At 41.6% G+C, this 25,002-nt stretch overlaps 1 protein-coding gene across 2 annotated transcripts in view; it reads left to right on the top strand.

The window, feature by feature from the left end:
- Susd1 (sushi domain containing 1) overlaps window positions 1-25,002 on the top strand; it is a 116,366-nt gene that overhangs the window by 29,132 nt on the left and 62,232 nt on the right. For both annotated transcript variants that reach the window (XM_058581627.1, XM_046451606.2), the window contains exons 6-8: window positions 12,686-12,865; window positions 23,052-23,149; window positions 23,714-23,900. In XM_058581627.1, coding sequence (XP_058437610.1) covers window positions 12,686-12,865; window positions 23,052-23,149; window positions 23,714-23,900 — 465 coding nt within the window. The remainder of the gene's footprint in view (window positions 1-12,685; window positions 12,866-23,051; window positions 23,150-23,713; window positions 23,901-25,002) is intronic.

Here is a 25,002-nt window from a genome sequence, read left to right as displayed (position 1 = left end):
ATTATTTTCTAAAAAATTTTCAGAAAATATGCTAGTTGACAGTGGCAGTTTAAAAGAACTTATATTTTTGAATTTCAACCAAGCCAGGAGCAAGGGGAGGGAATCACTTTAACTGTTATTGTTACAGAGCTGATGCCTTCTGAGAAATTGAGGCAGAGCGAAGACCTCCCCCCCCCACTTCACACCTCCATTCTTGTGATCAAGTCAGAAATATTTCATACATGTTGCTCAGAATAACAGGAATGAGTTTACTGAAGGGATAGTCACTAGGAAAGGGGACACTCTCAAGGGAGAGAGTAGGTCCTCTCAGAAAAGAGAGGGACAATATGCCTGTCCTTTATTCCATTTTTATTGGGGATCCCAGAGAAGTTTCCAGAGAGTCCTGCCCAGGTCCATCTCTTGACTGACAGTAAGATGCATCAGATTTTCAAGTACCCACTGCCATGGCAACTCTGGGTCACTTTGGCCCCTGCTGACAGGTTCTAATTGAATTCTTAACCATATGTTCTTACAGATTTTATGGTTAGGAGGAACTATCCTTATCTCCTAGAGTTTCAGGATCTGGTCACAAAAGTCTCCCCCTTCAGGGTAACTTGGGTTCCTCTTATCAACATTATTTCGGGCCTGCATTTCTCTTGCAGATAGGTAGTTTGCTGAGGAATGTGACATATCCTGTCTACTTAGGCTGGGCAGGGCTGCAGGTAAATTGCTTCTTAGAAAAGAAAGTATGCACAGTGGGCCCATTTTGTAGGATTATTTTCTTAGCCTCGTGTTCCCACCGTCCTCATCTGTCTCTCTTATCATTATTATCAACAACAAATCCAGAGTTCAGATCTAATGCTCTCTATGGTAGAAACTGGGCTAAGAAAGTGTAGAGTCTGTCAGAAAGTCAAGGGTCACATGTTTCCTCTCATATGCAGAAGCTAGAGTAAAATAAGGGGAAAAATGGGGTGTGGGGTCCGGAGAGCGGATCCCAGAAATAGAAAGAGATTGGTGGAGTAGAGGAAAGGGACCGAAGGGGAGGGAGGAGGGAAAGGAAAAGGAGGAATCGCAGAAGGGTATTGACCAAATTAAGCTATGTACACAGATGGATATTCCACAGTGAATTTCACCTTTATGCACATCTATAAAGCACCAATTAAAAAACAATAAATACACAGAAGGAAGATCAGTAGAGTAGGGGGAGGGAAGAGAGGGAGGTAAAGAAAGTAGCACTGGGGACTGAAGTGGAGCAGATTATATTCTATGCATGTAAGATGACGTCCACATGAACTCTACCTTTGGGTATAACTATAATGTGCTGATAAAAACATTAAAAAAAGAAAACCTAGAGTCTGAGAGGGGACAAAGACAGGTATAGCATTATCTATTAGATGGGGTGGGATCCCAGTATTCTGTGGGAAGATGTGTGAATGACCAAGAGAGGTCAGGTGGGGAAGTGGGTGGTTACGTGGAACAGGCATCTGTGCTCTTTCTGTTGAGCATGGAGGAGTTTGCCCACACAGAAGAGTCTAGTGAGGACTGGTTGTGGTGTTGGTGGGCCAACTGCAGGGCTCTGGGAGCATCTGTCTTTATATATGCTCGCTTTCCTTACAGTGCCTGACGATCCTTTTGGGCTGGTAATTTTTATTGTCAGTGTTCTGATACTAAACAGTCCCTTTAAGAATCCATTTATGATGGGGCCTGGTGGTATGCACCTGTAAGCCCAGCAACTTGGGTGACTGAAGCAGGAAGATGGCAATTTTGAGGCTAGCCTGGGCAACTTAGCAAGGCCCTATCTTAAAAAAAAAAATCCACTTCTCAGCTCGCACTCCAGCCTGCTCTTCACATAGCAGCAAGAATGAACGTCTTGAAATGTACTTAAAACTCCACTGAAGTATTAAAATGGCCATGTATTGAGAGCTAAGCCCAAACTGCTAAATGTCGCCTTGTAAGACGAGAAAGGTTTGGCCCTTTGGCTTCTGTCTAGGTCAAATCCCCCGTTATTCTCCCCCAGCCAACATGTCAAACTTGTCAACTGCAGGGGCTTTGCACATGCTTGTCTCTCTTTTTGAAATACTCATCTCCCTGCTTTAAATTTTTAAAAAATCTTGATAAAAATATATATACTATAAAGTTTACCATTTCAACACTTGTTAAGTGCACAACTCCGTGGCATTAATTTCATATACAATGAACACAAACACCATCCATCTCCAGAACTCCTTCATCATCCCAAACAGAAACCCTGTACTCAGGGGTGGGGGCTGTGGCTCAGTGGTAGACTGCTTGCCTAGCACATGTGAGGCTCAGGGTTCGATCTTCAGCACCACATAAAAACAAACAAATGTATTAAAAAAAAGAAAAGAAATGCTGTACCCAGTAAACAGTAATAGCTTTCCATTTCCCTGTCCCTGCAGCCTCTTGTAACCTCTCTTCTGTTTTCTGAATCTAAGAATTTGCCTATTCTAGGTACTTCATATTGTGTGGTACAATATTTGTCTTTTAATGTCTTCTTTCACTTAGCATAATATTTCTAAGGTTCAGCCATGTTGCAGTGTGTAGCAGAACTTTATCTCTTCAAATCTGAATAATATTCCGTTGTCTTTATACACACATCTTGTTTATCCGTTCATCGGTTGATGGAGCCTTCCTATAAGCCAGCACCATCTTGTCTTTCAAGTTTCAGCTTAAATGTCACCTCTGACATTATTGTGTCTTCATACCAATATGTTCCTATATTATTTATGATTCTCATGGCTTTTGTCAGTCTCCCCTGCTAGACTATAAATCTGGGAGCTCAGCAACCAGGTGGGATTCTTCCACAGGGTCTCTCTAGCACCTGGCCAGTGTGTGGCCTATGGAGCCCTGGATCCCCTCAAAAGGTGCCACAGACCATGGCAGGCATTGTGGGATTGGCCAGGCCTTGTGGAGACCGTGGCCTCCTGTTTCGTTTTATCCTCAAGCTCCATGTCCTTTCCTGATTCTGTGTCTTCTTCCTTTGTCTTCTGGACCTTCCTGCTTGCTTCTCTCACTTGGCATGGCATCTCTGCTTTGATCAAGCAGGAGCAGAGAGGCCTCGGCGCTGACTCCTGGCTTCCCCTGCTTGTGCATGTGGCCCCCAGAGACCCAGCACTGTGGCTGATTACAGAGGCAGAGCTTCTCCCTTCAGTTGGTCAACAAGGATGGGACAGGATTGTTAATGTCCACTGATAGCAGAGTCTGGTTCTGTAGAGGTGGCCAGCATCTGAAGATGAATGAGGTTAATAGGTTGGATTTATTTCCCATTTCACAGAGGAGTTTACCTTAGGCCACTAGCTGTGTACCAAGATGAGAACCCAAAGCACTTTTCCCAAGTGCAGATTCTGTGTGAGCCCTGGAGATGGAAGGCCATGATGAAGAAGCTGGAGGCCCTAGAAAGAGAGATACTGGGACAAGGATTCCTTTACGTGCAGCATAGTCTAGGACTCACCCTGAAGGGTGTTGATGGTACTCAATCAACTCTTCATCTTTCTTAGTCGAACCAGATCTCATCTTTGCAAAGTTCAGAAGGGTCTGAAAAAATTTGCACATAAATTGGAAAATGCATTCAGGTAAAGGGGTGGCAGGTAAGTGTCATTGCACACTGCCTCTGAATCTCTGAATTTTTAGTAATGAAGTAGGAAGGATTTTTTTTTTTTTTTTTTTTTTTTTTTTTTGAGATGGGGACACTCTATCTCCCAGGCTGATCCCAAACTCCTGGGCTCAAACCATCTTCCTGCCTCAGCCTCCCTAGAGGCTGGGACTATGGTGTGTGTCACTATTCCTGGCCCTGGAAAGGATTCTGAGACCACATCTGAACTTAGCATAGAAGAATGCTGTGGTTGATTCATGGTGTCCACCGTGGGTGACAGAGGATGGAGTGGCAGCAAGCCCATCTTGTGTTTAACACCTTTGTTTCAGGTGATGGGAGGTTTTGTTCATTTGAAATCACGTCTTCTGGTACCTCGTTATATACTGATCTTTTAAAGCACTTTAATAAATTATATTGACTTGGTGCTTTAAAAATCAATTTTAAACCATATCGACTTATTCACAGTATAGTTTATAAAACTGTATTGACTTACTTGCTGCATGCGACAAATCTCTTGGGTGACCCTTTTGCTAAGCAGATGTCATCAACATGTGTCTCTGTGTTTGGATTCACTGGATGGGGCACAGTGACTGAGGACATTGGTTGTAAGACCACCAGAATGGGAAACAAGAGCGTTAGAGTCAGGAAAACCTGTATGAGTTTTGGCTGAGCCACTTGCTAGTTGTGTAACTGCCTCTAAAACTCTCTCAACTTCTTTCCTTCTGGAAGGAATAAAATGTGTTTCATCCTTTGGTTCTTATGAAGCTTTAATGAGAGAATAAGTGTAAAGCCCTGGGCACTGGGCCCAACTCAGAGTAGCTGCTGGATCAGTGTTGCTATGATAAACAAGTGGGGAGTGGCAGGTGTGTTTTTAATAAAAATTTAAGATCTGTTCAAAAGGTCCTGTCATTAAGTGGGAGGGTCTGAAATTCTTCAGCTTTCACTTTACCTTATACATTTAAGTTCAGATATTCCATGTACAACTAGAACATTAAAATGAATGGTTCCAATGTTCTTGTTTGAAAAAAGAAACATTCATATGCAGCTCAAAGCTCAAAAGATCACCTCAACAGATTCTTGTAGGGAACACGCTGGTAACCCCTCGCCCTTCCTCATGTTTTCGCCTTTACCCACCTCCTCTGCAGGTTCTGAAATGTTCAGGTTCTAGCTGTTTCCTCACTAGACATTATTTATTGACAGTGTTGTGATGTGAAAGGGAAATTTTCCTCCAAATGAGCTCTCTCTACGAGTCCGATTTGAAGACAATGCATTGTTAGTCAAGGATAAAACTTAAGTAAGATTTTGGTTTATAAAATACATCAAAAATAATTTTTTTTTTATCCTTCTACTGCCTTGAGTACAAGTGGACTTTTTGGTCCTAATGAGCTCATTAGCTGAGAGCAGCTAATAAGCTGCTGTAGACAATGAACTTCATAGCATACTATAACCCCTTTTTCCTTTGGTGGTTACAAAATTCAACTTGCCACATATTGAGAAGTTACAGTCCAACCTCCAACATTAATTTTATATATGAAATATACAAACTTATACACATATATGTACTTTATATGACATATACAAATTTAGTCCCAAATTACTCTGGAATGAGGGTCTAATTATGTGTAGCTAAATTCAGAACGTGCTTTAAGATATATGACACTTTTTTACAGTTTTCAGCCCAATTCTTTTTTTTTAAATTATAGCATTATAGTTATTCATACTAGTTGGGTTCTTTTGACAAAATCATACATGCATGGAATTTGATTTCAACCCCTGCTCCCCCTGCTTTCCCTTCTCTCCTTCCTCCTCTTATTTTCTTCCCTGTATTCTACTGATTTTCCTTTCACTGGTTTACTTATTTATTTATTTAAAAAATTTTTTTAGTTATAGATGGACACGATACCTTTATTTATTTATTTATTTTTATGTGATGCTGAGAATTGAACCCAGTGCCTCACACATGGTAGGCAAGTGCTCTACCACTGAGCCACAACCCCAGCCCCACTTATTTATTTATTTATTTTAAAATTTAAAAAAAATATTTATTTTTTAGTTGTAGGTGGACACAATACGCTTATTTTATGTGATGCTGAGAATCGAACCCAGGGCCTCACACGCGCTAGGCAAGTGCTCTACCACTGAGCCACAACCCCAGTCCCCCCACTTATTTTTTTTTGATTGGTACTTTCTACATGTACTAAAGGTAAAATTCCCTGGAGCATATTTATATATGCATATAATGTGATTTTGTTAAATTCATTCCATCTTTCCACATTTCCTTCCATTTCCTGCTCCTTCTCCCTCCCTCTTGATCTCCTTCTTCTACTCCACTGATCTTCCCCATTTATGGTATCCGACCCCACCTCTTTCTTTCCCTTATTTTGCTCTGGCTTCCACATATGAGAGAAAACATTTGACCCTTGGTTATCAGAGTCTGCCAGCCCAATTTTTGGGTCATCTTACAGGGAACATCACAAGATGAGTGTCTTCAGTCACTCACATGACTGCCGGTGGCATTTTAATAATATGGGATACAGGCACAGCCCATTTAGTGAGGATGCTTTCACAAACGAAGCAATGAGGAAAGTACAGGTATGGTACTGGATTATCTGATTTGGAGTCTGAGTGAGTGTTGATTCTGGTGTTAATCTGACTCGACCACTTGGCCCTTTACAAACATCTACATTCTGCTGGTTTCCTGATGACAGGTAGACTTTGGATTTGATTCTGAGGCATGATAGACACTTATTCCTATTGTTGGGTAAAGATGAAAACTTGACTTTCATGTGATTTTGTTCAGTTTTTGCTCTTGTTTCTGTTCTTCTGAAGAACTTTACATCTTGTGATTTTTTTATTTTTCTGGGAAGATTTGAGGATGGATCGACATCAAGAAGTGGAATAGCTTTATTATTCATTCCCCTGGCAGTTGGCCAAATGTCTGCCCCAATTTATAGGCGTTATTGGTCAGTTTTCTTTCTTAGCTTGCTATTTATTGATCTCTAAACAGTCTTAGATGAAGCCTCCTATTGCTGCGTTATTTCTGTCATCAGTCAATGTTATTGTGCTGATGTTCATAATAAACAGCAGCCAGTGTAGTGACATTTGTGACACAGTCAGTTGTTGATTAGATGCCATAAATTGCCTAAACCTTTCATCTATCGGAGTAGATGAAATGAAAATATTCCAGAAGGATTATTTTCTTGGGTAGCGTATTAAAGCTAGCAGAGTGGATACTCTCTTTATCTTCAAGATAGGAGATAAACATTATGTGATACATTTGGTCCTCGAAACTTTGACAACCCATTTTCCCCCCAGGGAGACCTATTTTGAAGTTGACTCTTTGAATAAAATCATAGATAATGGGAGAGTAAGGAAAAATTCCCAGCCATGCTTATAATTAGTTGACTGTATTCCTGATGCAGATTCAAACCCTGTTACTTAATAATATAATTAGCCAGAGAAACATGTAGCTTTAATGAACACCTCTATGCATATGCCATGCAAATTTGTGCTGCTTATTTTTTCTTTGCTTTGCATATAAACTGTTTTATTTATAATTTCATTTCCTTGTAACATGGGGGAGTTTCACGTAGAATTATATTTTTTATTAACTACTGTGGCCTCTGTTGGATTGACTTATGTTTCCTAATAGGAATCAGCTACTTTCCAATTGGTCTGTGTAGAAGTGGTAGTGGCTACCATCTCTTTTAAGCACAGTGGGAGTGTCTGTGTTAGAGCCATGTTCCAGGCCGGACCCTCATATCATGGTTTTAAATCTCAGTGCCAGAAAGATTTTATGGGATCATACAACTACAGGGGGAGTCTGATTCCAGAAGCTCTCCTGCTCTGGGAAAGTTTTCAGAGACAACAGTGGGTAGGGGGAGTTGTCATGGAACCCTTCTAGACTAGATCTAATGTTCCTGCCTGCTACCTTTGCTCTACAGGTGTTAGCTAACCTAAAGTTCAGCCCTACTTGGGGCATACAACGGACCCTTTCATTGTGAGGCTGCCCAGATTGAATGGACCTGGATTTCAGGGTCCCACAAACCACAGTTTGAATATTAACTCTTTTACTAGTGTTATGACTTTTGAATGTGTCATAAGCTCCGTAGGGCCTCTGTCTTCATATCTGTAAACTACTTGAGGAAAAAAAACCCTATTTCCCAAATTTTCTCTGGGAAATAAAACAAGATAGTATATATCTAGCAGGCTTCTTTGAGTGTAATAAGATTTCAGTAAGTGCTATTGTTTTTAAAATCACTGAGGCTTGAGCAGGTTTCCTACAATTCCCTGGTACAAGGCTGATGCTAAGTTTTTGTGGGTCTCCTTCTCAGCTACTTGGTGTTGGTAGGTGTGAGTTACCTCTGCTGGATAACAGACACAGAAGTAATGTCTGTCTTGTTATTTATACTTGTAATTTAGTGATATCTGTTTCCTTTCCTAAGGGGCTATTATCATATCAAAGTCGCACTTATTGCAACTTGAATAATGATAAAGTCGTAGCAAGCTATCAACAAATAACTGTGCACTGAGTTTTTACTATGTAAAACGTTGTTTTAAGTAGGCATTCTGGGGTACAAGAATTATAAGCAAAGTTTCTGTGTTTTAGGAACTGTCCATATATTTGGGAAGACATAATATTCATAAAACACTAAATCCTCAAGGTAGGAAATAAAGGCCAAATGAAGAGCATAGATAATCTTTGTGTAAATAAATAAAATGATATTTACTTATTGTATCTTCAAGTACAGATGGTACTTATTTTTTTCCACATTTTTTTTGTTGGTGCAGCATCATTATAATGATGGGATTTGTTATTACATATCCATACATGCACACAACATAACAGTATAATTTGGCCAGTATCACTCCTCAACATAGATAATACACTTATTCTTGATTCCACCCCCTCCCTGACCTTCACATCCAGTTCACCAGTTCTGCTTCTGGAATACATCTCAAATCGATTATTTTCTTTCCATCTCCATCACCATCTTGGAAGTCTATGTGCATCATCATCTCTGTTTGACTATTGCTATGGACCCTGACTGATCTCTCTCTTTCTTTTCTTTTATCTTGTTTCATTTTGTCATTCAATACTAGGGATTGAACCCAGGACCTCACACATGTTAGGAAAGTGCTGTACCACTGAGCTACATCCCAATATCTCTCTCCTTTTACTCCTGTTCTTTCTTCATACTTTCTATACCTGCTAGTCCAAGTGTTCTTTCAAGAACCTAAGTCAGATCATTTCGTTCCTTTGCTCAAAACTCTCCCAGAGAATTCTGTTGATTTTAAAATAAGATCCAGCCAGGCTTTTCCCCCCAAACTGACAGGGCTGTTTGGCTCAGCTTTTCTCTCCACCTTCATCTCATGCTCCTCTCTCTCTTACTAGGCTCCAGTCACTTTGCCCTTTTCGGAACAGAGCAAGAGCTGTCTCTGTCTCTGTCTCTCTTTCTCTCTCAGGGTCTTTGGATTGGATACTTCATTGGATTGACATGTTCTCTGGTCCTAAACATGACTGGATCATTCTCGACCTTCAGATCTTAACTCAGATGCTACCTCTTCAAAGAGATCAAAGCATTTCCAGTCACTCTATTTGAAAAGTCTTTCCTATCCTCTCACTTTATCTTCCTATGTAACTTTTACCACAATCTGAAATTATCTTCCTGATTTACTCTTTTGTCTCTTGACTCTTTCCCTAAGTTCCATGAGGGCAGTGATCTTGTCCATTTTGTTCACTGGGATAGTGACTGGCACGTACTAGTTTCTTGATAAGTACGTGAGTAAGGGAACAAATTAGCATGGACCACAAAAGGTTAGAGGACTTTAAGCCATGACTCTGTTAGTCATGGAGGACGTTAGGCATTGAGAAGGGTTTTGCCAGGTCTACGGGAGAAGGAGTGCATGGGGAAGAGAAAGAGAGTGAGCCCAGGTGGAGGGAAATGAACTGAGGTGGGAGGGCAGATACCGTAGGGTTTCAGAGATGGAGCAGCTCTTGATTCCACTATTGGGCACCCATAACTGCTTATGTGACTTTGGGTGTCATTGGACCATTTGAGCCATCTTCACCTGTAAAAGTTAAGGGGAAAACAGTCCTTACTATGAAGGGTTATACGTGAATAGTAATGATATATACTTGGGGTTCTTTGGAATACACATAATGATAATTGGTAGTCATTCCTACTAGTATTTAATTCAGATTGGAAGTTTGTAGAAATGTGGATGCCAAGACTTTAACTCAGTTCTACTGAATCAGAAGAGTTCTGAGTAGGGGTAGGGTAGAATTTCAATTCAAGTACTTATCCTAAGTTCCCTAGGTGTACAGCTGTTGTTTAGAACTGTGTGTTTAATCCAGGGTGGGCTGGGATTCTCTCTAAACATCTCTTGCTATGGGACTGTCCAACTTGACTAACTCTGTGATGGGAATTCAGAGTCACAAGTTCAGGGCCCCACAGGGCCATCTCCTTTAGCTTCTCAGCTTAGTTCCTGGAGATCAAGTCAATGATTTTTTACTAATCTGATGATTTTTAAAAGAAAAATATTTTTGCTACTATATAAAAAAATTCTTGTAGTCACAACTAAAGTCATTGTACCTTCCATTATTTTTGGACACGTCCAAGATGGAAGCCAGGCTGATTGGCTTTCACACTCTCATTCTTTTAGGCTCTATCGTTCTTCCCTAATGCAACTACCTGTTGCTGGGATACCTCCACAGTCTCTCCACTGAGCTCTTTAGGATTCCAGCTTCAGGCTACACACACCTACATAAACCTATACTATGGCATTCTTCATAATGTCCACTCTGCTTCCTGCGGTAACTGAACCCTGGCTTAAACTAGAAGATGTTTTGGATGTCAACAATGACTGGGCAGTCTCATAAATTATTAACCACCTGCCTGCTTGGCTTATGTACACACAAATAAACTCATGTCTTGGAATGTTTGGGGCCAGTAGTAAATATGTACAAAGTTTGATGTGGGAAAACATCAAGAAAGCAGGGGGTCCTGTGTCTGGTAAATATGTGTGAAAAGAGAACAAACCCTGCGAGCAAACACGGGATGAGAGAGTAGACAGAACTGGAGATTTATGAAATGACTGCCACATCCTGGTCCCGTAACTGCTCGTGACTTCAGTTTCTATCAACTGGAAACTAGCCTCCTTTTCTTTTAATCTCAGCCAAAAGACTGGTCAAGTGAGTTGGGCTGTTGTATTGAGGGTTATTATTTTTTTCTCTTTTCTTTTTTTTTTGGGATAACGACAGTGCCAACAGATGAGACCTTGATCTGGGAAAATCCCTTTAGGGAAATAACTGAGGTTCTGGAACAGACCAACCAAGCATCCGTAATGAGACAGAGGAGAGCAATTCCACTAAAATCACTAACTCTGAATCAAGGCTTCAGAGAAGCCACCTGTTCCTAAGGCCAAGCATGGTTGATGGAGAGGCAGGGACATATTTTATCACTTTCTCTATTTGGAATGCTTCTGTTTTAAAAGCCTGGAAGTCAGGAGTGCTTTGTTTTCTTGGCTCTTTCTATAAATTGAGGAGAAAACAAAAAATCAGAATGAACGCCATAAGTTTTTTCCCCTTCTGTTTTCAGGCCTAACGGAGACTATTGGTTACATTTGGAACCATTACTACCTTTTACATTATATTTATATTCTTTCTTGAGTAGCATTGTATCCACTAGCTCCCTACAATTGCACAACATGAGAAAATTAGCATGCTTTTCTCCTTCCCTACATCTCATTGCTCAGGTTTTATTGAGATAGTTTGGAAGTTTATTTCCAAGTTGTTATTTTTTACATTGCTTGGCCTTTAGTTCTAAAATACTTTACTAATAGTTACATCAAGCTCTATGATTGCAATTTAAATGATTCTGGAAACTTATTTGTACATCTTGCTGATTTCATAGTTCATTAGTATTTCTTCTAAGACGTGTCTGCCTTCACCCCTTTCTTAGGTTATTTTTTAAAAAATATTTTTTTAGTTGTAATTGGTCACAATACCTTTATTTTATTTTTTTTATGTGGTGCTGAGTTGAACCCAGTGTCTCGCATGTGCTAGGTGAGCGCTTTACTGCTGAGCCACAACCCTAGCCCCTCTTAGGTTATTTGTTCCAATTCATTTTCTTGTTGGACTAGAGGATTTTTTTTTGTTGTTGTTGTTACCAAAAATTGAAACCAGCAGTGCTTAACCACTGAGCCATATCCCCAGTCCTATTTGGTATTTTATTTAGAGATAGGGTCTTGCTAAGTTGCTTAGGCCTCATTAAGTTGCTTTGAACTTGGGATCCTCATGCCTTGGCCTCCCTAGGCACTGGGATTACAGGCATGTGCCACCAAGCCTGACTGGACTATAGTTATTTTTGACATTTTAAAAAAGAATGACACACATTTGGATTTTTAAAAATTCTAAAATGTCAGAAAATGATTTTATTATGCTCTTGTGTAAAGTATAGTTTGGTTGGGTCTAAAATGGTAGTATCATAATCTTTCTTCTTCAGATAGTTCTCTGTAAATAGTCCCTTGACTATTAGTAGATAGAGGTGTAGAAAAGAAATTTTATGTCAATTTTATAATTCTATCTCCCTCTTTGCTAATTTTTTTTTCTCTGAAAGGTTCATATGAATTGAATGTTTAGAAGATAAATGCTTTCTCCATTACTTTGCCTTAAAAAGTTCAGAGATTTCTTACATATTTCATTTAATATTCAGTTGGCAAGAGTTGCTACAATTGCATTATCATCTACTCAGAAGTTAATGACCTAAAGATACATAGTAAAAGGTTCTAGACAATTTAATATTTAAAGAACCCTATGATGTATTATTTCATAGACTGAGGAATTCTTTATAAGTAAATAATCTTATAATTTGACCATTCTCTAGGTGTGCATGTTTTGAAAATTTCAGACATACCTATTTGCTGTATTTCTTGACAACTGTATTTTATAAACCTACAATTATTTGATAGTTAGGATTTTCTTTTCCCAGGTGTGTGACCTTTATGATTATTAAATGTGTATTTCCAAAATGCTGATTTAGGATTAGAAGTTGGGGCTCATCACTAGTGACGTTTTGTTTCCCTTTGCAGAGATCGACTGTGGCAGCCCTCCGGAAGTGCGGAATGCCATCTTGGTGGAGAATCACAGGTCCAGCCTGGGTGGTGTAGCTCATTATGTCTGTCAAGAGGGCTTTGAGAGCCCTGGAGGAAAGATCACTTCTGTTTGCACATCGAAAGGCACTTGGAGAGAAAGTACTTTCACCTGTACAGGTAGAGATTCCATTCTGCTGGACTCCTGTTATCTGGGAACAGAACAGCCAGGGGGAACAGGGAATGTAAAATGTGAGGCCTGATTACAGCCTCACTCCCTACTGTGCCTGGTTCTGCCATTTACCCCGGTGGCTGCCTGGCTTTACATTTGTCAGCCAAATCCTGAAGATTTACAAGTTGGATTGGGAAGATAAATTGGATAGAAGATTTTATGCATCTCTTTTGAAATACCTTAAATCACTATGATTCCTGTCTCCTTGGCTTTGTGGGCTAAGAAATTTTACACCATGAGCCATTTTCTCAGAGGGACATACTCCCAACTTAGCATATGTTGGCATGGTAGCTTTTCAGAGAAGAGATGACATGATGGGAAACAGGCTTAAAATTTTTTTCTTTTATTAATTGTGGTAAAGATACAAAATTACCATCTTAACTATATTTAAGTGTATAATTCAGTAGTGTCATGCATATTCACATTATTGAACACTAATTGCCAGCATTTTAAATTTATCTTTCAAAACTGAAACTTTATGCTCATTACAGTTCCCCAGGCCTCCCTTGGCACCCTGCCATCCCACTATCTGTCTCTTATGGATTTGATTACTTTGGGTGTCTTATGGCATTTTCTATTTGAGACTGGCTTATTTCACTTAACATGATATTTTCAAGGTACATCTATGTTGTATAGCCATGTTGAGAGCCACAGCCAAAGGGGCCCCAGCAAACTTCCAGCTGCCAGCAAACTTCCAGCTGCTGGCTGATGATTGGCTCACAGCAGCCCCAGCAACATCTAGCTGATTGGCTCCTCGGCCCCAGCAACATCTAGCTGATTGGCTCCTCTGCAGTGATGCTCATTGGACTGTTTCCCTGCCCTTTCAGACCACGGAGCTGCTCATTGGGGGACTTTTTTGGCTCCGCCCACGTGACCCAGCCAATCGGCCTCAAGAGCAGGAGGATTGTGGGAGGTGGGGAGAAGCTTGTGTGGGAGAGAGAGGCTTGGGGAAAGCTGGTGGTGGCAGTTGAGGCTCTGAGGGTTTTTCCTGAGAGACTATTTTGTTTGTCGTGTGTGGTTCTAAAAATAAAGTTAGTTTCTTTTGACAAGTGGCTCCTGATTGTGCCCAGCCAGACTGCGGCATAGCCACACATCAGAATTTCTTTCCTTTTAAAGGCAGAATAATATTCCATTGTATGTATGTATATACATTTTATTTATTCATCTGTCAATGGACGCTTGGGTTGCTTCTGCTTTTTGGCTATTGTGAACAATGCTGCTATGAACATGGGTGTACAAATATATCTTTTAGATCTTGCTTTTAGTTATTTTGGATACATGTCCAAAAGTGGAATTGCTGGTAAAAAGGAGTTTTGAGATTTCTTTTCAAATTCCAGCATTGGCATCTATTAGGTGTGTGTCACTAGGCAAGGCATTCTGTATCACAGGGTGGCCAGTACGTCACCAGGGAGTTCTTGCTTGCTTGGAGGGATAAGCCTCCTAAGAAATTAAAGTCTAAAATAAATTAGTGAAGAACAAAAGACAAAATCAGAAAGATAGTTTCAAAAAGTTGGAGCCCCTGATAGGTCCAGTCCACACAGGAGCTGGAGCTAGGCAATTAGCTTTTTAAGGAGGTAAACAAACAGCAGGGATAATGTTATAGGGGCGGAGTCTTGCTTTGTGACATCTTTCAGTCAGCAGGTTGATTGGCATTTTGTAGGTCATACCCATCTCAGAGGGGCTGTGTGGCTACAGCAGGTCACCCCATCTCTGGTGCTGTGTGGGACCTTTGGCAGAGCTTGAATAGGGCTACAATGTGTCTGGGCAGTCTTACACAGAGGAAATGTCCACTGGAAGTTCCCAGACACCAGATTCTCCTATTCATTAGGCTTCGATGTGCGATAGTCCACACACAACCCACGATGGCTCTCAACAATTAAGAGCCCCAGTTTCCTCATCTATAAAAGGGACAACATTAAAAAAGTGTGCCCATCCTTTTTCAAAGAGTGCTAAGAGGGAATCCAATGAGATAATCTATGGGGGCATTTTGAAAAGTTCAAAGCACCATGCACATGCCAGTCTTTTTCTGAATTATGAGCTTTGTGTGAAGATCTTCTCATGAATCAGAAGTGTGTACCCCTACATTCTTCAATTTACCCTCAGTCCCCAAGAGACAAAGTGGGTAAAGGCAGTCATTCTTACCATTTGTGATGGTTGGTCAGGGAGTGTGACAAAAAGTTGTCACATAGTCTTCAGTGGCTCTTGGAATATATTTCTGCATTGCAACTTGGTTAGTTCCGAAGACAGGTCTCTAAGGAGTGAAATCTCAAGATGGCTTTGGTTTGGGTCTCTGGATTGATTAGCAGCAGAATTGTGATAGAGAGTCTTGCCAAAAATTTCCATGGGAAAGTCTAGTCAGAGCAAGTAAAACTTGTAGACTTCTGGTGATTATTTATCCATAGAGTGATTGTTCCTAATTTCGGGGATAGGAATTTGATGCAATCATCCATTCACTCAATAGACATCTTTAGTATGCGTTATGTATGTGGTTCTTTAGGAGGTACTACCCTCTAGGAATTTACGGGGCAATAGGGGAAACAGACCCCCCACCAAAAAAAAAAAAAATGCATGCACACATGTACAGGTAATATTTTGCAAAGAAATTCAAGACCTCTGGAGTCCTTGGGTAGAGCATCCTTGGAATAGCTGCAAAGTGCAGCTTTGCTTCTTGGGACCTGTGTGAAATTTCTACGTTCAATTCTGCCTTGAAATTTCTATGTTCAGTCATCTCCATCATCAATGCAAAACGATACAGGCCATACACTGAAATCTTAGAAACAAAAAGGATAAGAATCCTAAGACAGAGCTCAACCTTTGAGACAGGTCTCATTGACTCACCAGAGAAGCAAGGGCAAACGTGTAATGAACATCAGGTTATTCCAGGGTCTCAGTCTAACTCTTTGAGAAAATGGAGAAGAACTGGTGCTGGACTAGACTGATGGTCATGCCAACCTTTCGTTGAATCTCTAGCAGCATCTCTGAGCGTTATTTGGAGGAAACAAGGCAGCTGCCTCCTGACAGTATTCCTAGCACCCAGAGTGTCTCATGGAGTCTCTGGATAAGAGAGCTGGGTATAGCTTTTGGACCATCAGCCATTTGCTTCATGGCCCCAGCTTCTCTGCCTCTGCCATTCAGAACTCAGTGAGGCCCAAGAATGAGTCACTACATGAAAAAACAGTGGATCTGCATGGGGCATAGTAAGCTATTAATTAGCTCATCCTTGCGGAGCACTTTGAAGAACAAACATGTTATGTAACTGCTAATTATAATTACCATCCTCAGCCTGCCTGCCACCTTTCACAAAGCCGGTGGCTCCAGCTGCAGCTGTTTCTGTGGGCCCGTGCTAGCTCTGATCTAAGGGGAAAGAAAGGCCTTCTCCCTGTGAGCTGAGAGCTTCCTGTGACGAGGCCTCTGTGCCTTCAGACTGGATTGGCAGCTAAATTCAATTTCCACAGATAAAGGGAATGATTTACATGCTGATTAATTCATGGTGCAGTGTAGATGATCTCTGGGTGGGTAGGTAGGAGAGGTTTCTAGAAATGTAGTGAGATGCTGATTACCGTGGCTCTTGCCTAGCGGCCCCTTCTTTCTTCTTTCCCCTGCCTTTCACCCATGTCTTTACCCTGCTTCCCGCCCATCCCGCCTCCCTCTGTGCATTTTGTGTTTGCCTTCCTCAGTGTTCACTTTTGGCTCCCCACTCCCACCTTCCCATACTTGTCTCTCTCCTATACTTGAGTGTCGAGTTCTAAACTGAGTGGAATAATTTATCTTCATTTTATATGGATTTTTAAAAATCACCTGAAAAAGATTTTTGGAGCCCTTGTTCCTTAGGATTAGCCGCCCAGATCCGTAATGTGTTTTTAATGGAGTGTGAACTCTAACTAGGTGGTGGGACTTTTTTCTCGGCCAGTTTGGACTGGAAACTCCAGACAGCTGGGAATTAGGCAGCCACGTTAGTGTCTGGAAAATCCCCAGCTTGATGTCAGTGAGTCGGTTTACCTCAGGATCAAAGAGGCTGATTCATTCTTGATAAGGCTGTCCCTGACTTCCATTCTGCATAGGTCATTTGGTTTTTTTGTTTAGAGCCTGAGTTAATAATTACAAGGTTGACGCTACTCACTCCATGCTCTCAAGAGAGTGATGTCTCCCCTGGAACACAGACTGTTCCTCTGCCAGGATCCCCTCTGTGGCCCCTAACCTGCTCTGGGTGCTTCTGCCAAGGCTGACAGACCTTTGTTGGCCTTTGTTCTTTCTGTTTGGTTGTTGACCCTCCTCTCTAGCCCAGGGAACGCTCACCTGCAACCTTGCACATTTCAGATGGAAAAGAAAGGTCAGCTGGAATAAATGGGGATGTGCCTATAAGTAGCCACATGGCTGATTGTGTCTGACTATGTGAAGAGTGTTTGGACCATCAAACATTATTGGCATTGCTGACTGAGCACCAGCTCACATGCCTGGGGCTCTCCTGGGGGCCTTAATGCTTGATTTTGTTTCATCCTCAGACAAACCCTGTGAAGTATTCGTTTGGTTTCACAGATGAGTAATCTGAGACTCATAAAGGGTCAGGCAGTTTTCACAGGGTTATTCAATAACCAGCAAATGGTCAAGGATTTGAACTCAGGTCTATAAACCCTGAAAGCCCGCTCTCTTTCTCTTTCCTATACTTGGGTCTCCCAAGCTTGAATTATTTTCATACCATCCTGATCATGTTTTCCATAGTAAGACCATCATTTACTTGATAGGTTTGACTTTTAAATACATTTGTGTGTGTGTATTTTTTTTTTCTTTTTGAGATGGGGTCTGGCTGTGTTGCCCAGACTGGTCTTGAGCTCACTTGGATAATGTCTCCTCCTACTTTAGCCTCCCGAGTAGCTGGGATTGCAGTTACGTACCATCACATCCAGCAAAAGAACTTATATTTTAAACTTAAATGTGTAGGTAAAGGGTACTTTCTGGTGTTTGTGATGTCATGTGTTTGATGAATGAGGTATATTTTCTCTAGTATTCATGAAAATCAATACATAGTGAACATATAAAAATTTATTCATGTGCCACCAAAAATCATTCTAGAGTGTGTGTAATGCATTTCTGGAAAACCCTACTGTAAGCCATGCTACGTCTACTCTTTTTATCTAACTTTAAATTAAGACTCAAAGAAAAGACACGATAAGACATGTATGGCCAAACAGGCATTTATTCGAGGTAATCACCTTGGAAAATTGTACCCTGATTTCAGTGTTGTTGCCATTATCAAAATGCATTGGATTCTCTGTGTGGGGATGGCCTTTGGAAGTGGTCTGTGAGTCATATTAGAAGATCACCATATTACCTTTACAATCAGGTACTGTTTCAACTAGAGATGGCACTGAACTTGACCATCTTTTTGAGTCATGTGAATTCTGAATGACCAATTAGTATTTCCAAAAATAAAGAAAAAAGAATATAGAATGGAATCCCTGACTTTCCAGGGGGACTTCTGAAAGAGTGGTCGATGCCCACCATCTCTGTGTCCTCCTCTCCTCTTCTCAGTTTACTGAAGGGACACAAGGGCATCCAGGAAACCCACTTCTCTCTTCAAGGTTCCTAATGACCACCTAACTGCCAAATCCATGTTCTAGTTTCAGTCCTTGTTCCTCTTAACCTTTCCAGAACTTTTGTATTGTTGATTATCCACCCATCCATTCATCTATTCATTCACCCAACCAGAAGACATATATTTTTTGATTGTCTATGTCTAAGGAAGGTGCTAGGGTCAGGGGATGGAGAGCTAAGCATGGTCTTGTCATTATAAAGCCTCGCTCAGGAGCGATAGACATTTAAAAAAATGAACTACATTATAATTTAGTTACAAATGTGATAAGTACCACACACAGAGCAATATTAGACTCTAACAGAATATCAAAATACTTATTTTATGTAGGTGCATTGTATGTTTATACACCCCCTCCCCAAACACAAGAGTAAAGAAAAACCAAAGTGCATATTTGTTCACCCTTTGAGGCTTCATTTCCCCCAATTCCATGAGGGTTCCATTGGAGGCTGTAAGGGCCTTCATTTTTCAAGCCATTGAGACCTGAATGTCTTCCAGGTGGACAGGCCTGCTCTACCTGCCTCTACCCAAGGTCAAACCTCAGATCTGGTCATGACACTGTGGGCACGCCAGCAGGGGAGAAAGCCATAGGTAAAGGGACAGAGAGGTAGAGCTTGCCTCCAAGACTGTGACAACCTGTCTCAGGTTGGGATGAGGAGGTTGTGGGGTGGGAAGGGAGATACCCTCAAGGGAGAGACACTCCTTCATCCTCTCTCTCCTCCACTTCCTGGACACCGCTTTTGCATGGCCAGCCCCTTCATCTCTTCTGCATTGCCCTTTCTCCCCTGGCTCCCTTGGGTCTTGGTGTTTGTTTGCTACTCTCCTCTCTGGATTGCCTCGATGTCCCACCTGCACCTCTGCCTTCAGCTACCACCTGCAGACCCCCAGCTCTTGAGACTGAACAGTCAGCAGCTACCTCAGATTTAGCACGTCCTCACCAGGGCCCCTTCCTCTCTTTCTCACAGGCCCAGTCTGCCCCCTCTTCTATTTCTTAGGAGAGCAGTAAAAGGAGGTCCATTCAGATGCTCGAGCTTAAGACTGGCCGGCAGCCTAGCCTCCCCGCTCTTCCTTCTTTCTCACCTCCTATTGATTCTCATTCAGAATTGCCTCTTGTTTTTGTAATAAGTGCCCTCCTTCCATCTCTTGACCTCTTGGCCGAGCAGCTTCAAAGTCAAGGCTCTTAGCTGTGATGTCTGAGACATCTAATTAAGAATCTTGACTCGCCTGCTTCCTAGCTTTAGGACCTTTGGCCGGTTACTTAACATCCCTAAACCTCAGGTCTATAAAATGGCACAACAATGTCTAGCTCATGGGGTTGCTTCGAAAATTGAAATACTTTGCATAGTATCTGGTTCATAGTAATACTCGATGTATATTCTCTGTTCCGGTTTTTAACTATTGCTTCTTTTGACTGCTGAGAATGTGAGATCAAGTCTATCAAGAGCTATCTGTGATGTATGGGAATCACTGAGTAAATAGCATTATATTCCTTCTCTGTGACCTCCAGTTCTTCTGTGCTCTAGTGCTTCCTTCAAAATGCACTCGAGTCATCTAAGAAACATATGTTCCTGTCATTCTCCTGCTTTTAGCTCTCTATTGCTCAGAGAAGTGAGTCTGCACTTAACTTGGCAAGCAACGTCTTCCCAGAGTGATCCTGTGCTCCCTGGGCAGCCTCTCTTCCCATCTTTCCTCCTCCTCAGTTATGTGACCTCCCTTTCTCACTCTGAATATGCCATGCCCTTTTGCTGTGCCAGGCTTCAGACTTGCTATTTCATCTTCTCATTAGGGTCATGAGTTCCAGGAGGCTCGTCTCCCAGGTCCTCCACTGAGAGTTGATTTCCTTTTTCTCTACGCCTGTGTTACTTGTGTGCAGCTTTGTAATAATACTTCTGAGTTGCAACTTACCTACTTTTGTGTTTTCTTCCTCCATGAGGCACTGTGATCCTCAAGGGAAGGACTGGTGTTTAGGTCATTGTTCACAGTCCAGTGGTTGGCATGGTAGGATGCTGCACATTTGGTGGCCATTTTGTTAGTGGTGAATAGTGAATGAAGAGCCCTAGAGGCAGTTCCAAAGGAGACTTCCAGAAATGTTTTTATTAGTACTATAGGAATAAGGGCAAATCTCCTCAAGTGTTCTCCTTTAAAGGGGGAACATTAATATAGAGGTTTAGTATCTGACATGTTTGTAAAGAGGTGTTTCCAACTGATTTATAGATGCATGAAGAGAAACTCCATTCAATTTTGTTAAACTGCTCCTTAGGATGAAGTATCTGACATCTCTACGATCATATCTGGGTCCCGTCTGTGCAGAGTGTGGCACAGGTGGAGGCAGATGGCGTCTTTGAGATGTCATCTTCAGTTGTCATAATGGATGAACAAAAAGGAAGGACAAGGAAGAAAACTCCTTCCTTGTCTCTGTGTGGGTGACCAAGGGACCCAAAGTGAGAAGGAAATTTGCTTTACTGGCAACTCAGAGAGAAGGTGAGGGGTGAGATACTTTCTTTTCCTTCTAGATCAGGTGGTGATTAGCATTAGAGGGTTTTGAGGAAGCACAGTTAAAGTTTAGGGCTCTGGGGTTTTGAAGGGCAGCAGAGAGGAAGGAGCCAGGAACATTTAGGGCTTGTTCAGGCTGACAAAAGACTGGTGCCAACATGATCTTTATGTTACCCACAGAGGTGAACTGATAAGGTCATTGTATCCTTATGTTACCCATCTCCATAACTGGAATATTTCTTTGATTTTACATAATCTGTGTTTTGGGGAGAAACACTTATGTAGAGACCCAGGAATTCTTTAGACAGCTATTAGTCAGCTTTCTGTCACTGTGACAAAACACCTGAGAAAATCAACTTAAAGAAAGGTTTATTTAGGTTCATAGTTTTAGAGGCTTCAATCCATGATCATGTGACTTTGCTGTTTGTGGGGAACCTGTGGTAAGGCTGTACATCATGGAGGGGAGCATGGTGAAGCAAACCTGCTCACCTCATGGTGGCCAGTAAGTCGGAGGGGAGAGAGTGGGAGGCGGATAAATGAGAGGTTGGGGTGGGCAGAGAAAGGAAGGTGGTCTGGGAACAAAATAAATTCTTTAAGGCCACATCCTGCTTCCTCTAACTAGGCCCCATGTTCTGAAGTTTCCACCACCTCCCAATAGTGCCACCAGCTGGGGACCAAGCCAAGATACATGAGTCTTTGGGAGATGTTCCAGAACCCAACTCTAACAACCATACGTGATCCTTTGGTATCTCTGTAGGAGTTTGCCTGTTATCATTTCTCTCAGACTCCATTTATTCTCATTAACCCATGAACAGATAATGTGGAGCATAGAATCCAGGTAGTGCTGGGATGGAATTATTCAGTAGAGATATAAAATAGTTAACGGGCAGAGAGATCACTAGACTCGGGCAATCCACACTGGGCACTGGTTCTGAGCATGGGAAAAATGAATTGACCCTATACATGCCAGAGGTTCAGGCTTTCTTTGGAGACTGAGAAGAAATTTACTAGAAGGAAGGAATAAGAGCCGAGTGAAGGGTTAATTTTTTTGGAATGAAGAATTACCTTTCTCACTCTTCAAGATTGGGATCTTGCCTTAGTTTCCTGGAAAACAAAGCCAGAGGTAGAGGGCTGATATTTATTATGTAATTGGAAATACAGCCCAAGGGACCAGGAGTGTAGACTGAGAAGATAAGAAAGGGTAAGAAGGAGAGCCAACGGTAAGGTTGCCTTATGGTTCTGCCTAAGAACAGTTGAGTCCTTAGGGTTCTCTCTGTATAAGAAAGATGACATCATGTACAGTAGTGATAGTTTTGCTTATCTTCAGGAACTTTGATTTTAAAGAAATGAAAATTTGGATGTCCCTTAACCCCTATCCGAACTACTTCCTAGGTCATTGGTTGACCCGGTCCACTGGAAACTGTTCCTTCAGAGAACCAGTTCCCTAATATGTTTCCCCACATTGCCAGATTTGTTAGATGGAAAATTTTCAGAGTACTTAAGAGAAGCAGAACCCAAAGAAATCATGGCTTCTTAATAGACCAGGATTACTTGGCTCCAGTTGAAGGAGTCCTAGGAGTAACCAGAACCTTGTGTAGAATTCATTTTAGTTCACCCCAAGGTGCTCCTAAGGATCGGTGGTGACTGTCATTGCCCCCTGTGAATGGTTCCACCACTCAGTTGGGATGAGCAAGTGGAAGTGGATCTGACCTGTGCAGGTGTAGGGGAGACTCCGGTCAGGACAGCTCTGGGCCTTGTTCCATCCTACCTGAGTGGAACGACAGTGGCATCCAGTGGCCCGTGGGACTAATCGCAGGTTGGAACTCTTCTCCATCCTCAAGCAGGAATCTTCTCCTGGGCCAGACTCATTCCTGATGAAGAGAAGTTGGGTGACCGGTCTGGGGTGGCTTAGATCGCTGATACGGGATCAGAGTCAGAGCCTGAATGGTGATGGGCAGACATACTAGCTGGACGGATAAACTATCTACAACTAGGATTTTCCTGAAATCTGTTGATGCGTTTTTTGAGTTGACTCTCTTTTTCTATTCTAGAAAAACCCACAGAGATTAATGAAGTGTCAGTGTTTAATAACACTTGTGTGAGGTGGCAAACAAGCTCAGGAAGAGTAAATTCCAAGATCGTGTACGTGGTAAGTTAAATGATCATTTTCCTGCTACGGCAGGAACAGTAACCCAGGGAAATATGACTCAGAAGGACTTGGTTCTGTAAGAACATCTCAGTCTAATTGCTTTCCAATCCCATTGCCATTTTTAAAAGGTGACTGGAATTTTTAAGATATCTCGATTGTTTTGTTATTTTGTACTTTAGGTTTGATCTGTTTGTCATTCAACAGGATGTAAACATGGGGGCTGCTTTTATAGTTGGTGTCATCCTTATTGCTGTTTCCAAGCACTCGGGTTCTCTCTCCAGAGCAAGCCTGGAAACATCTGCTGAGTTGGTGACAGAATGCAGCCAGCGGCCCTGGGGTTTGTGACTTCCTCCCTTTACCAGTGATTATTTGCAGGCAGCGTGGCACTCCCTAGACAGATTCCTCATTTATGTTGCTTCTTAGGGTTTATTGATTACTGGACTGATCGGACCTCATCATCAGAGACCTGATGGCCGAGGTTGACCATTTGTCCTCCCTGCTTGAGTCTTAGTTGATCAGACCAGCGTCCTAGTGGGGTCTCTTGTCTTTTCCTCTCTCTCAAAGATACACATAAAAGGGCAACGGCTGGACCCTGTGGGATCAGTTCATGAGGAGATAGTCAACTTGACTACAGACAGCAGGACCCCAGAAACGTGCCTTGACCTGTACCAAGGCACCAACTACACCGTGAGCATTTCCACAGCCCCTCCCAGGCGCTCTGTGCCTGCCATCCTTGGTTTCCAGACAGCTGGTAGGTGGAGGCGAAGTCTCATTTCCTCTAGAAAAATGCTAAGTGTAGGGTGCTGGGAATGTGCTTTAGCATGTACTGGGCAGGAGAGTTTCTGTTGGTTTTCTGAGATGTGTGTGTGTGTTTGTGTGTGTGTGTGTGTGTGTGTGTGTATAGTTACTTCAGGGGTCAGAGCTAGAACAGGTCTAGTAGGAAGATTCCTATTCAGTTTCTACAGAGTTGAAAAGTGAAGGCAGCCATAAGATATCACTGTTAGCAGAAGAGAGGAGTAGACCAAAGGGAGCTTTCAGAAGTGAGTATAAACTTCACTGCACATACTTGTCACATGGATTTTTTTAAAAACAGCACTGTGACAATTACAGTAAGCTTTTTTTTTTTTTTAAAGAATTCTTAATATTAAGACAGGTTTATAACATACCTTGAGAAACCATTGGTATCATTTATTATTTTGGGGAAGTTAACTAGCTGTTTGATGTCCCACTTAAGAAAATCTACCTCGGAATAAGAAGCTATGCTCCATTTGTGTACAATATGTCAAAATGCATTCTACTGTAAAATCAATCAATCAATCAATCCCTACAAACTCATTAAAAAAAAACTACCTCAACCCTCAGATATTGCTAGGTACTGGGAGGTGACATTGAAAGTCTGTCAACCTAAATAATGTAACAGCAACTATGAAATCACATAAGCTAGACCTCTCAATATCTATAGAGAAATAAAATAAAATAATTTCTTTTTAAGTAAATAATAGGAAAGATATCATAAAATTAATATGTATCTAGAGAAACTAAAAAATTAATGAACTGCAATGAATTTACAGGGATGTCTTTAAAAGGTCATCACAGGACTTGAAACTTACCTGTCACTGTGAGTCAGAGTAAGAGTTGGCTGTTCAGTCAGCTTGTTTACAGATATCTGATTACCTCTTCAAGTGACTTTCGCTGGGGAAAACATGGTTTTTGGGGTCAGATAGACCTGATTTTGCATCTTAACTCTGCAACCATTGAAGAACAAGCACAATTATAGCTGAGTTATTTAATGTCTTTGGACTGCTTTCCTCTGTCTGAAATTTTAAATGGAATTGGATTAAATGTGTAAGTTC

Source organism: Marmota monax, unplaced genomic scaffold (genome assembly GCF_021218885.2).
Source record: "Marmota monax isolate L192 unplaced genomic scaffold, Marmota_monax_Labrador192_F-V1.1 WCK01_AAM20220418_F8-fsc00020, whole genome shotgun sequence".
Lineage (NCBI taxonomy): Eukaryota > Metazoa > Chordata > Mammalia > Rodentia > Sciuridae > Marmota > Marmota monax.
This window is presented reverse-complemented; position numbering and strand designations above follow the sequence as displayed.